The following is a 13201-nucleotide window of genomic DNA, read 5'->3' as shown; positions in this document are numbered from 1 at the left end:
TAGTATCTTCTGCTAACATCTTTTTCTTCTTGGTATTTCATTCCGGAAAGAGAAACATTTGGTTCTTGAGCTAAAAATATTGTTTTGACAAGTGTATTTGTTATTATCAATATACAAGGTTCCCATCCAAAAGCTTTAATATTAGATGAAGATCACCATTCATGGAGATCCTAGATATTTCACTGTGTAAAAAAACTGAGACATAATGAAAATTAATGGTTAAGGGAAAACACTTCGAATATTTTACTATGCAGAAAGTGGTCAGCTTTCTCAGCAAGAAAATGGTACAGCTGTGTTGGTTTTAGGTATCTCTGTAGCATTTGGTAATGAGAACTTTATTTAGCTGATATAAGCAAAACCCACTATACCTGATCCCTGTCTTTCTCCCCTGCCACACCAAACTGTACACTTTAAGTTACAAAGAGCAAAGGGTAGAAATAAATAACAAAAGAAAAGCAACTGGATGAGATAATTTTAAAAAGGACACTTTGTACAGTAGCAGCAGCTTCAGTTTTATATTTGCCTAGACACTGACAGATGGTGTAAGTCTGTAAGCATTAACAGCAGAATGGTTAAAAATATCTAGAAGAACATGAATTGATTTTATGGCTTTTTTTTTTAAAGGGGTTTTGTTTATGTAAAGAGAAAGCAACAAAGGCATTTAAGGAGAACCTGACTGTAAGGGAGAAAAAACTAGAAATGCCAAATAGAAGAAAAATATTTAATGTAAACCTCATTGTGTCTTGCAGGACCCCTTAACTCTGTGATCCAGGAGCTTCATACAACCTAGGGAGCCAATATCTTGCCTACCATCCATTCACAGAGGTAACTGAGGAGAAAACCAATCAATAAAGGCAACATAGGACCAAGCACTCTCCATCCCAAACCTCCTTTGCAGCTCAACACTCTCCCCTAGGTCATGTTTCTGCATATACATTGTAATTCTGCTCAAATACAATAAATCTGGAGCTCTCAGGCAGCTTACTATCTGAGTGCAAGAAAAGACTACACTACCTGCAACCCTTTCCAAAACTCAAAGAGAAGAGCCCACAAACAGGAACACTACTCCTCTAGTGGACAAGACACTTCTATCATGACATATCTAATGTCTTGTCCTCCTAACATACCTGCAGAACTAAAATAAAACAAAAGCAAATACAGAAATTCTTAGTATATAGAGTTATTTGGTAAATGTTAAGATTACTTTAATTCCTTACATACAAAAGACATCAATTAAAAGACTAAATTATTTTAAGCAAGTTAGAGAGACGGGTTTCTATCATATAGTTTTAGTGAAGAGAGGGCAAGAAGGTACACAGAAAACCCCAACATCTTTCGTATGAAGTGAAACAGAGACTGAAATTCCTTTCTTTCCCTCAAAATAAAATCAATCTGAAAGGATGCTTCTGTGTTGACAATGTCTCACCTCTTTTAAAGTTTTCTTTCAATGCAAGAAGAAAGCGAAACAACCACTACCACAGACAGTGACTAGAAAGAGCCTAGGAAAGCCTAGCATAGGTGCCTAACAAGGACCAATTCTATGTCTGTTCCTGGCCATCAGGCGTCAGCAGATCACACTTAGCACCAGGAAAATTATAACATTTAGGAAATGCAAACAGTTAATTGCACTGGACTGGAGCAACAGGAAAAAAACTAAAAAGGCCTATTCCCCATTTGTTTAAAAAAACCATGAAAAGTCACAACAGTGAAACTAAAGATTTTATGCAAGGGACATTAGAAATAAAGGGGTGCATCAAATGCTTGGATGTGGATTTGACAACCAGGAAACATTTTTGTAATATTATAAATGAAAAACATGATAGCTATTTAGAAAATATTGCTATTAAATACTTACAATATCCTCTATTATCTCCTTCACTGCAGCTACAGCTAAAATAAATAAGAGAGGAACCAATGTTGTGTAGCGTCCTGTTGGTGATACATCAGGTATTTGCTATTAAAAAAAATGAGAAAAAATTTTTTGCATTGCTGGTTGAAAACATTTTTAATACAAGAAACAGTACTTTCTGTGCAAATAAAGACATGTGAATTCACTTTTTAGACTCAGTGTTTATTATTTCCAAGAGAGCTTCATAGTCTTCAATTCAGAAGCAGCTGATACAATAAAAGAACATCTGCACTTTAAGCAGTACAGTGTTCAATGGTACTATTTCCCAAGGTTTTAGTGTTTGCAGAATATTCACCTTCCTTTTCTGTTTCAAATTGAATTAAAATAGGCATTTATAAAATATAAGTAAACTTTCCAATTTAGATTTTTGTTCATATAGCTCAGTATGTTTTTAGACATTACCCTTTAGAAGAAATGCCAACTACAGGTAACAGTTTTCTGTATATGCCAGATATTTTTAAATGGAATTTTCTTCTCACAAGTCTTTTTGACCCAACAGAATTTCAGCTATACTTAACCTGTTTTACAGAAAAATATTTGTGTGCATTTTGTTATCTTCAGGGAGCAAGAAAGCCACAAACCCAAGCATTTTATTAAAGATATGTCTACATGATACAGCTGTTTTGATAGGCCAGCTAGCTTGGAAAGAACAGTACAGCAATCTCAAGTATCTCAGTATCTCTGTCTATAATATAAATGGTCTCTTAACAAGTTTAAAACATTAGAATCCTATTGTTGATCTTACCTGAAGCAATGCAATAAAAAGAAAAAATGCATTAGCAGCTCTTCTGAACTGGGAATAAAGGAACCTTGGCAGGAATGTGATTATGTTGTACTTTGCAGTGCTGAGAGGAAGAGACAAAAACACATGCTATTATTACAGAATAAAAACCTCTTCAAATGTATTCTTTCCCTTTTAGTTATAGAAGTTTTCAAACAAAATGGTTTGCTTTTTGATTCTAAACTGATAAATACTGGATATTAAGTGTGCTTTTGCTAGCCTGGAAGAAGAGAATTAAAGTTATCCTAGCAAAACAATCTCTGCTAAGCCATCCTCATAAAATGTTTGAGCTCCCATCTCTCTGTCAGCCTTTTACATCTGTTTAATAACAGACCACCACCCTCTACAGTTCTAAAACAATATATATAAAAACAATCGTGCTAAAAACTTTTAAACAAAAGGCCTGTAAGAATATTTTAACTTCTTTTGAAGTCAGTCATATTTACTTTGACCTTGCATAAAACTGTCAACATAAGGGGGGAATGAATGTATCCTGCAAAAGCCCTCTACTCTGTAATCAAGCAAAAGACAAAGGGAGAAGTTTTATACACCAAGAAATAGCATCTAAAGTTTCTCAAGGTCATGGAAAATCCCCCTCCCCCCCTCCCATTATTCTCAATGTCTACAAAATTTCTGCACATTTTCAAAGCTACCTTCAGAAAACACACCTACCTGGGACAGAGGTATCTTTGCTGTTCATTTGCTTTGAATTTTAACAACAGAAGTAAGGATGTTATCAGATCTAAACACACATTACTTACGAGTATTTACTGTATGACTTAAAATTCATCAAAAGCAAACAAAAAACTGTCAACAAAGTCCCTAAAGCCTGAAACTGAAAACTAGTCCCACAGGCAACCACAGCATCTTTGTAACTGGCTGACTGAAAAAGCCAAGTGTTTCCAAAGCACATACAATGCTGTGCTCAAGTACAGTACAACTCCATCAGCATTCAGCTGCCAGGAATAGGTTCAAAGATGAATTCAACTGAAACCTGAAGAACAAATCCATCCTCTAGGGACACACTGATGGTACAGCTGTAAACCAGCTGTATCTTCCCCATTCAATTCTTAAAAATTCAGGAGGTCAAGTTTGTAACTGAAACAGCTTACTTGTCTCTTCATCTCACTTCATTCCTCCCTCCAGTGTCTAAGACTGTCATTGGTGGCCAGGAGAAATGACAGAGGTAGAATTAATGAAACCTTTTCAATTTTGCTATTCAGCATGCAATGCTCTGGTGTTTTGGTTAATACCTGACATGATTATTGCAGAATTTGGTTAGCTGGGGCTGATTGATGAATATAGTTCTCACTTCCTCTTGATCAGCTAGGGAAGTTTTCTCTGAAACATCCTCTGTCTTCTCATAGCCTGTAAAAACACAGCATGATTTTCCATATAAATAGATTTACTTACACAAGATTCAAAGCACTTCATGAGACAAAAGGGACATTTATTGTGGATGTGAACTCAATGTATTTGCATTTCTCACAGGTAATGACCCCTGAAAAAACAAAAAAGTTGTTTTTATATATTCAAGATGCTCATTAAAAACCTACACTTCCCACAGACCATCCTTACCTTGCAAAGATCACTGAGAGTGGCATAACTGTGAGACCTGCCAGCTCCCTCTGCATTTGTTATTGAATCTTATTAGATTCATGGACTCTTGTATTGCCAGTTTGTTTAACTGTTCCCTAAACTGATCATTCTCCACCAAGGTAAGTCTTTTTTGTTTCGGACTTTCTAACTGGCATCAGGAACCTGGGGTTCCTGAAAGCTGATCTTATCAGTAGAGACCAAAGGGGAGAAGACACTGTTTACTGCATCCTATTCTGTCTTTTGTTTCCAGGTTCCCTGTGGCATGTGGCCTAGAGGCACCACCCTTCTCAGTCATCATCTTCCTGCTGTTACATCTGAAGGAGAACAAGAATGGCATCTATAAGGCACTCACCAGGTTAAACCCCAGGTAGGCTGTGACTTTGCCACATAAATCGATCTCTCTGTACTCCTCTACAGCCACATGTTGGTGCTTTGACCTCTTGTAGGTTCACCTTTTTATATGTGAGCTTTGTCAGGGACTCCTTGCTAATTGACAGAATGGTCTGGTTTGGAAGGAACCTTAGAGATCATGTACTTCCAACCCTCCTGTCATGGGCAGGGAACCTTCCCGTCAATCAGGTTCCTCAGAACACCATCCAGCCTGGTCTTGAACACTTCCAGGGATAGGGAGTCTGCAACCTCTCCAGCCAACTTGTTCAATGCCTTACCATGCTTATAGTAAAGATCTTCTTCCTAATACCTAATCTAAACCTACCCTCCTTAAGGTCATTCCTCCTTGCCCTATCAATAAATGTCCTTGTTAAAAGTTCCTCTATAACCTTCTTGCAGGCCTCCTTTAGACACTGGAAGGCTACTAGAAGGTCTCCTCTGAGTCTTCTCTTCTTCAGTCTGAACTCTCTCAGCCTGTCTTCGTGTTCCAGCCCTGTGATTAACTTAGTGGCCCTCCTCTGGACTTGCTTCAATAGGTCCATGTCTTTCTTAAGCTGGGGGCCCCTGAACTGGATTCAGTACTCCAGGTGGGGTCTCACAAGAGCAGAGAAGATGGGCAGAAGCACCCATCTGCCCATTGAGATGCTGACACCTGCACCTGCTGGCCACGCCTCTTTTGATGCAGCCCAGGATGTGGTTGGCTGTCAGGGTTCCAAATGCACATTGTCAAATCCTGTGAAGCCTCTTGTCCACCAATACCATCAAGTCCTTCTCCTCAGGGATGCTGTCAGTCCATACACAGCCTGTATTTGTGCTTGGGATTGCCCCAACCCATGTGCAGGACCTCGCACTTGGCCTCATTGAACTTCATGAGGTTCACACAGGCCACCTCTAAAGACTGTCAAGGTGCCTCTGGATGACATCCCTTCCTCCAGCATGTCAGCCACATCACACAGCTTGGCATTGTTAGCAGACTTGCTGAGGGGTCACTCAATCTCACTGTCCAAATCACTGACAAAATGTGAAAAAAGATCAGCTCCCATACTGACCCCTAAGGAATGCAAGTTGTCACTGCTTTCCACTGAGCTCTTGACTGCTATTCTTGGAATGCAACCATTCAGCCATTTCTTTATCCACTGGGTGGTCCATTCATCAAATCCATGTGTCTCTAGAAACACGGATATTGTGGGGGACAGTGTCAAATGCTTTGCTTCATCCAGTCCTTCTGCCACCTTGGCTTGATTTTGTGCTCATTGTGATGGACCAATCTTGAGCTGGAAGGATGTGATCACTGGAAACCAAGGCCATTAAGCTGGTTATCCTTAATTGGTTGGTCTTGTTGCTTAATGAGATTCCTTCACTTGGTCCAGATTTTCTTTGTGACACTAGCCAGAGAAGTGGCACCAGTATATTCTTCATTTTGTGTGTGCTTAACTTGAAATAGTTTTATTAGACTCACTGACATTCCCAGCACCTGCCTCCACTAGCCAGTGAAAGTTGAGCTTTCTGTATATTGTTCTATGGACTATAAGGAATCTTGTGCCAGCCTGCATCCCAACTTTCATCTGCAAAAGGGGACACCAATGTATTCTTCCCTCCCAAGGGTTTTCACCAATGTTTTGTCAACCAGTCAGCCACTACACGGCTGACAACAGGCCCAAGCAATCTTCAGGCTGGAGCTTGTAAAGTACCAACAGGTATAGCATAAATCAATCACCATAAAGTTTTAACATGCTACCAATAATGTCTGTATATAGTTGCTTGTTAAATATACACTGTTCGTTCTATATGAGAATGAGAAAAAGACACTGAAAACCCCTATATTATAATGCAACTGAATACACCAGAATGTATAGCATGTCAAGGATTATTAGGGCTGTACCTGAAAACTTAATGTTTATTTCTAGCCTGTTCTATAAATGCATGCAGACATGTTAGGCAAAACCCAAGCCCCATTATCCAGTCCATTGGCCCAGTACACTGCCTCTTACCTATTCAAAATACATTTCAGACACTACTTTGCAAGGTCAAGTCTCCACACATTGAGAAAAGGCTCAGCAGAAACTTTTTATTTCATCCCATTTCCTACTCATAAATCACAGACTCCATTATGATACAGGAACCCCCTACTATTACATTCACCCTCTGCAATTTCTCTATTTCCTTCCTTGCCCAATGAAAGGCACACACATTCAAACATCAGTATTTATCTCAAGAAGTCTCTTCAGAGGAAGGACCCAGCCTAACAGAGTTAAGAGGCGCCAACAAAATACTCCAGGAACCACACAAGCTCATTTGGCAGCCTAACCCAGAAAAAGCCCATAACATCTTCAATAACAACAAATTGCAAATAAGTAACCATGAAACAAACAAACAGCCCTCAAACCAATTACAGCTCCTTTCAACAACAGCACCCATTGAAGACCAAATTTTGATTCCAATAATAAATTTGGAAGAAGCATCTCTCTTTAAACAGTATTTGCAGGGACTCCTCCTAAACCAGTCTTGATTAAAAAGTTTCTATATTAGTAAAACAACAACAGTAAATTCCATACCCCTAATTTTTCCTTTAGGTAAGGTAGTTTAAGACATTCAGCTTTCATTCCTTGAAACAGTTTCATTTTCACTACAAATTTGTAATGTTACATACACATATACTACAGTATGGAAATAAAGGGAAGGAAAGAAAACCCTCAACCAAATTGCCAAAAGGATTTTAATACACCCCTCTTCATCATAAAAAAAAATTCTTTTTTATTCTCTAAGTAGAGCTTTCAAAACCTTTGAAAGCTGATGCTGTAGCCAAGAACCTCTTATACACCTAAGTGCCGTGGTTTAACCTGGCAGGCAGCTAAACACCACATAGTCATTCACTTGCCTACCCCAAGTGCTGAGGCAGAGAATCAGAAAAAAAGGTAAAACTCATGAGCTGATATAAAAACAGCTCAATAGGACACAAAAAGAAGGGAAAATAATGATAAAAGAACATACAAAACAAGTAATGCACAATTGCTCACCAACTACTGACCAATGTCCATCCAGTCCCTGAGCAGCAGGCTGCCAGGCCCCTGCCAACTCTCCCTGGTTTTGCTGTTCAGCATAATACCAACAGGTCTGAGATATCCCTTTGGTCACCTGGGAGGCAGCTGCTCTGGCTGTGTCCCTTCCTTTACCTTCTGAACTCCCAGCCTCCTCCCGAGCAGGGAAGTATGAGATGCTGACAAGTCCTTGACTTAGTGTAAGTGCTGCTCAGAAACAGTTGAAAAATCAGTGTGTTAATCAACATTATTCTCAGCCTAAATCCAAAACACAGCATTGTGTCTGCTGCTAGGAAGAAAACTAAGTCCCAGCCAATGCCAGAATAGTCTGTTTGCTAGCTCATATTTTTGAAGCACGCGGCACAGTTCAAAGATGGAATCACTATGAAAAAAGGAAGTGTCTTCAGAATTATTTGTTGCAAAGCCATGACAGAGTTTCAGTGACAGAATAGGCACTGGGAACCTGACCCATCAGTCTGTTCTTCCAAGGATTCAGAGCACAGAAGGAAATTTAAATGACCTACTTGAACCTGCTGGTACCACTGAAATGGCCAAACCTGTCTAGAACTAAACCAAGATTTTTCCCTGTTGTGAAACACTGGGATCAAAACACACTTGGCACAAAAAACCCTCAGACACAAGTAAATATAATGATCACTACATCTGGTAAAATGTTATATAGTCCTAAAGACCATAAGCAGAAATACCTAAGGATACATCAGGCACTACAAAAACTGATAGTCTGCTGAAGACAATCTGATGACCACTACAGAATTTCAAAATACATTCTTCATGTGAAAGACATCTCATCTTACCCCAGTTCAGCTTCACCTAGATTTTGTACAAGAACATCAACAAGAACTAGTTATTACCTACTAGTTTTGGTAGGCAGGATCATGGCATCTCAACTCTCTATCCTTTCTCTATGACCTAATATAGTTCACTGAACTCCACCAACACACAGAAGAAAAGGATTAATGCTTCAATCTTCAGAGACCCCTAATAAGACTTGAGAAGAACAATTCCACTTTCCCAGAACCTCTCAAAGGAAATAGAATTACTTGAATGATCCAATTTCATATTATTTAATAGATGCATATATTAACTGTGAAGCTATATATAGCTGAAATAACCACAGTTAGTTACTGTATTTAATAAAGCTTTATGTAGGCCACACTACTAAAAAATTCCCCTTGTGTTTTGCAATTGCAGAATGACACCAATTTCCTATATTTGTTTAAGAGGGCCAGATCTTCTGTGCCTTGAGAGAGACTTAATTGATACACATACCACTTCAGAATGGTAAGCAGCACCTATTTCTTGCAACAGGATAACAGACACAAAAACCTATTAAAACATGGTTAAACCTACTAAACCTATTAAAACATGCGTGGTTATCCTTCATCAGCCATGAAGAATTTGCAGAGGTTTGGAAGAACGGCACAAAATCAGTAGTTCCTTTTTGCTCAAATTCTTTTCTCTATGCAGGTAACATGTTGGCTTACAGACCCTAAAACACCTACAATTTTTATTTTTCAATAATTTACAGAGTGTAGTGTCAATTCTTCTGTGGGACTGTTTACCACTTCTTGGGAATGCTACATATGCACATCCTTCTGACAGTTCTGATTCAGTTTGTTTCATCTGAGCACAACATTTGATTTTTTCTAATAACATTATCACTATCTCTTCATGTGAGAGAGAGCTTAGTTCTTTCTGAGATGGTGTTCAAGGCAGTCCAGCCTGGTAATGTAGTTCATGATCCATGGAAAAGGTCTCTGAAGCAGGAATTAGTTGCTGCAGTGACAGGAGAGAAAAGTGAGATTTTAGGCCCAAAGATACAGTACAAAAATTCTAGAGTAAGGCAAGTAATCCTGTCTGTCAGACCCCCACAAGTCTTAGGTTAAGGAATGGTCCACACCATGAGAGAAGTCATGGAAGCTGTTGTTTGTGATTACAGTATTACCAGTGTTCCAAGAACAGAGAGGGACCCTGCCAGCAACAACTCTGCACTGGGGTAAGACTTTGGCAGAGTTCTCTGAAAGAAGCTTTATCATCACTTGGCATAGTGCTTATCTAAGAGACTTGGGCTGTTGCCAGAACTAGGGTTTGACAGTTCCTTTATGTCCCTGTCAAATACACAGCAGAGTGTTTTAGAAAACACTCTGTTTTAGAAAAAAAAAAAAAAAAAAAAGTTCTCTGTTTTAGAAAATAGTAGCATTTATAAAGAGTGTTTAGAAATGGCAACTATGTAGTCTAAATGTATGGCATAACTGGACTTGGAATCACTCATCTCAAAAAGAAAAAAAAGAGACTAACTGATGTTGGTTTCACTGTGAATTATATCTAAACAAAGACTAACTATAGATCAAATTAATTAGTAAGTGTCACATTAATATAAGCCTAAGAAGACAGATTTCAAATTTTTTTGAGTAGTACTATATATATAGTAAAGTACAGTATGAGTCACAGAGAATCAACTCAACTGGTATAATGAAAAAACTATCATGGCATTTTGCAAAAGTTAAGTTTCTTAAAAGATGCTTTATACCTACTGTCAGTCCTAAAGAAAGTAGTTTTGGTAAGCTTCTTAAACCCAGTATTTAACTGCTTCACAGTCATTCAACCTTGAAAAAAAGACTTTTTCTTTTTTTCCTTTTATTGCAATTGTAAATCTTAGATAGCCAGTTACCTTTAGGGAACACCACATTTATTCCATTAATAACCATTAAGAGTTCTGGAATTAGGTAATTTTAAAGAGAGCATCAATTTTCCCAATTTATTTATGCAATGCTCAGCTTGCAGTGAAAACCAATTGTCTGGAACAAGGGTAAGTTAAAAGTAATTGAAATTAAGCACTGAAAAATTGGACGTTTAACTAGTCTCATTATGTGCATCTACTAATCACTGTGAGTATACAGGACTGCTGCTCTGGTTGTAAACACATTTCAGAAGTGTTCCTGAAAGGATGCACATTCTCTCTTTCTTCTTAGAAAGATGCATCCTTCTATTTCTTTGCCACTAACATTTCCTAGGCAGAGGCAGAGCTAGACCTCCTACAAACCTACTTTTGGTGGAGGAAGGCATAAACATGGTAAAACTGGGAAAGAACATCAATCCAACAGCCCACTTCTAATCTATGATTCTTTGTGCTTTTCCTTGCACAAAAGTTAAATAAAATATTCTTTGTTTGGAAGAAGGAAGAAAGATACAGGGAGGAAGTTTCTGCCTACCTATACCAAACAAAGCACAACAAAACAAACAAACAAAAAAAAATCAACTAGATATATGGTTTAAGCAAGGAAACTTTCAGACAAGGGGATAAATCCAGCATAACTGCCTCAATACTTCTTATGCCATTACCGGGACATTGTTATTGTTACCTACAGCAACCAAAGATCACAGCCAGCCCCAACATACCGCTGCTTTGGTATTCAAATGTTACTTTTGCATAAAATAGACCTTATAGTAATGTAATTCCACAGGAACGATTCTTTTCACAAAGCAGCTGCTGACACGTTACCTGAGGTTAAACAAATGCACTTAGGCACGAGACTTCAGCGCTGTCCGAAGCTTCCTGGCACAAGCCGAGTATCAGAAACGCTTATTTCTGATGGTCAGTGCACACGTACGTGTCACACACAAAAGAGGGACTCCGGCTTATTCCCGGGCCGAGGACCCCAGGCCCTGAGCCCCCGCTGCCGCTCGGGGCCGGCGGGCCGGGCAGCCGCACACCCCGGGGAAAACGAAACCACCGCTGCCATCGCTGAGGGGCAAAATGCTGCGAGGGGCTCACCGGATATTGACAACCAGAAATACGAGGCCTCCCTGAGAACACCGGCACCGCTCACGCCCCAGGCTGGGGTCTCTGCCGCCGCAGCCCCACGGGGGGCGCACGGCACGACCGGAGACGGGGGTGAGGAGCGCGGCGGCGGCGCGACACCGGCTCCCACCGCCCCCTCCCGGCCAGGCGGCGCACACCCCGCCGCGGCTCCGCGCCGGAACGCCGGCCGGGCTCCCCCGTCGCTCCCTGCCGGCGCGGAGAGGCGGGCTGCTCTTACCCTCTGCGCGGGAGCGGATCTCGGACACCGTTTTCTGCACCGTCGGCATCGCCGGGGTGGTGGCGCGGCCGCCTCCCTCCAGCGGCGCGCCCTGCACCTGCCGCCCGCCGGAGCGCGCCCTGCGCCGCTGCGAGGCCCGGGATGAGGGCGGCGGGTCCCGACGGCGGCGGCTCCTCCAGCAGCCCGAGGCGGCGGCTCCGGCAACCCGAGGCAGCGCCTCTCTCCGGCTGCGCCCGTCCCCGCTGGCGCCGCCGCTGCTCACTGACAGCCGCGGCGCCCGCGCTCCGCACTCGCCGGCCCCCTCCGGAACCTACCAACTCCGCCCTCCCCCCGCGCCTCCCTGTCCCTAGGCGTCCCGCCGCTATCTCCCTCTCCCCCGGGCTCGGGCTTGTCGGGTCACCGCGGCTAACCGGGCAGCAGCACTACGGCGGTGTGTGTCCCGCCTCTGGAGCGAGCAAAGGGCTTCCGATGCGGTCCCCACCCCGTGATGAGGGGGGAATGGAACGCGCCGAGCCCTGGGCCGCTGCCCGGCGCTGGGGGCGGGCGGGGGAAGCCCCAGGCAAGGTCGCCCGGTGTCTCCGGCAGCCGCGGCGGGCGGGACCCGTGACGGGACGGGGAGTACCGGGGGGCAGGCGGGGTGAGCGGGGCCCCGCCAGGCGTGTGCAGCCCGGTGGCCTTGCCGGGGGGGCAGAGATGGGGGGCAGCGGGCCCGGCGGCGAGCCGACAGAGCTGCTCAGGCGTGGTGTTGTGCAGAGCGGACTCTCCGACTCTCGCCCTCTCTCTCGTACGCTGCTGGGCGAGGTGTATGTGCAGCGAGGGGCGCGGCGGGGGCCGGGAGGCGTTCATCCGGCGAGGGAATTGAAACGGCGTTCCATAGCCCCCATTCAGGCGAGGAGAGTGTTTGTGCCACGCTCTGTTTGACAGGCAGCCTTCAAACTCTCGCCCGACTTTTTATTTTTAATCTCAATCAGGATGCCGCAGCTCGACAGCCGTGAGTCAGTGCGACTCCAAGCACTGCTCCCGAGTGGGCTGTTGGGAAGGAGGTCCCCGCCGCAGATGCCTCGGGCGGAAGCAGCAGCAGCAGCAGCACTTTCACTTCGGCGCTGTGAGCGTGACTCTGGGGTGATGGCAACAGGCTGAGCAGTGCGCCTCCCGCATGCTGCCCCCCTACCTCCGCCAAAAACTGCCACAGTAAAAACAGCATGCAGGAGAAAATAGGAAAGGTGATGGGATTTGGAGGCAGGTCTGCTTGGCATAGTTATGTCTTGCATCTGTTTCAATCAGGCATAAAGCATACTGGCTGCCTAGAGGATGATGGAATGGAATAAAGCTACTGTTGTCTCATGAATCTTGAGAGGATTTGAGGCTGACGTGTCCCCTAAAGGCCACCATTGTGTCCTCAAGAAAGTACATAACACAGATT

The 13201-nt window shown here is 42.7% G+C and overlaps 1 protein-coding gene across 2 annotated transcripts in view; it reads right to left on the bottom strand.

Moving 5' to 3' along the window:
• ATP8A1 (ATPase phospholipid transporting 8A1) overlaps positions 1-12009 on the bottom strand; it is a 101768-nt gene extending 89759 nt beyond the window's left edge. The window contains exons 1-4 of one of the 2 annotated variants that reach the window (XM_066548474.1): positions 11779-12009; positions 3944-4058; positions 2655-2754; positions 1856-1954 (exon numbers count right to left, since the gene is read on the bottom strand). In XM_066548474.1, coding sequence (XP_066404571.1) covers positions 1856-1954; positions 2655-2754; positions 3944-4058; positions 11779-11827 — 363 coding nt within the window. In that variant the 5' untranslated portion in view covers positions 11828-12009. The remainder of the gene's footprint in view (positions 1-1855; positions 1955-2654; positions 2755-3943; positions 4059-11778) is intronic. The other variant, XM_066548473.1, reaches the window with a different exon arrangement.
• Between the last annotated feature and the right edge of the window lie 1192 nt (positions 12010-13201).

This window comes from Molothrus aeneus, chromosome 4, assembly GCF_037042795.1.
Source record: "Molothrus aeneus isolate 106 chromosome 4, BPBGC_Maene_1.0, whole genome shotgun sequence".
Lineage (NCBI taxonomy): Eukaryota > Metazoa > Chordata > Aves > Passeriformes > Icteridae > Molothrus > Molothrus aeneus.
This window is presented reverse-complemented; position numbering and strand designations above follow the sequence as displayed.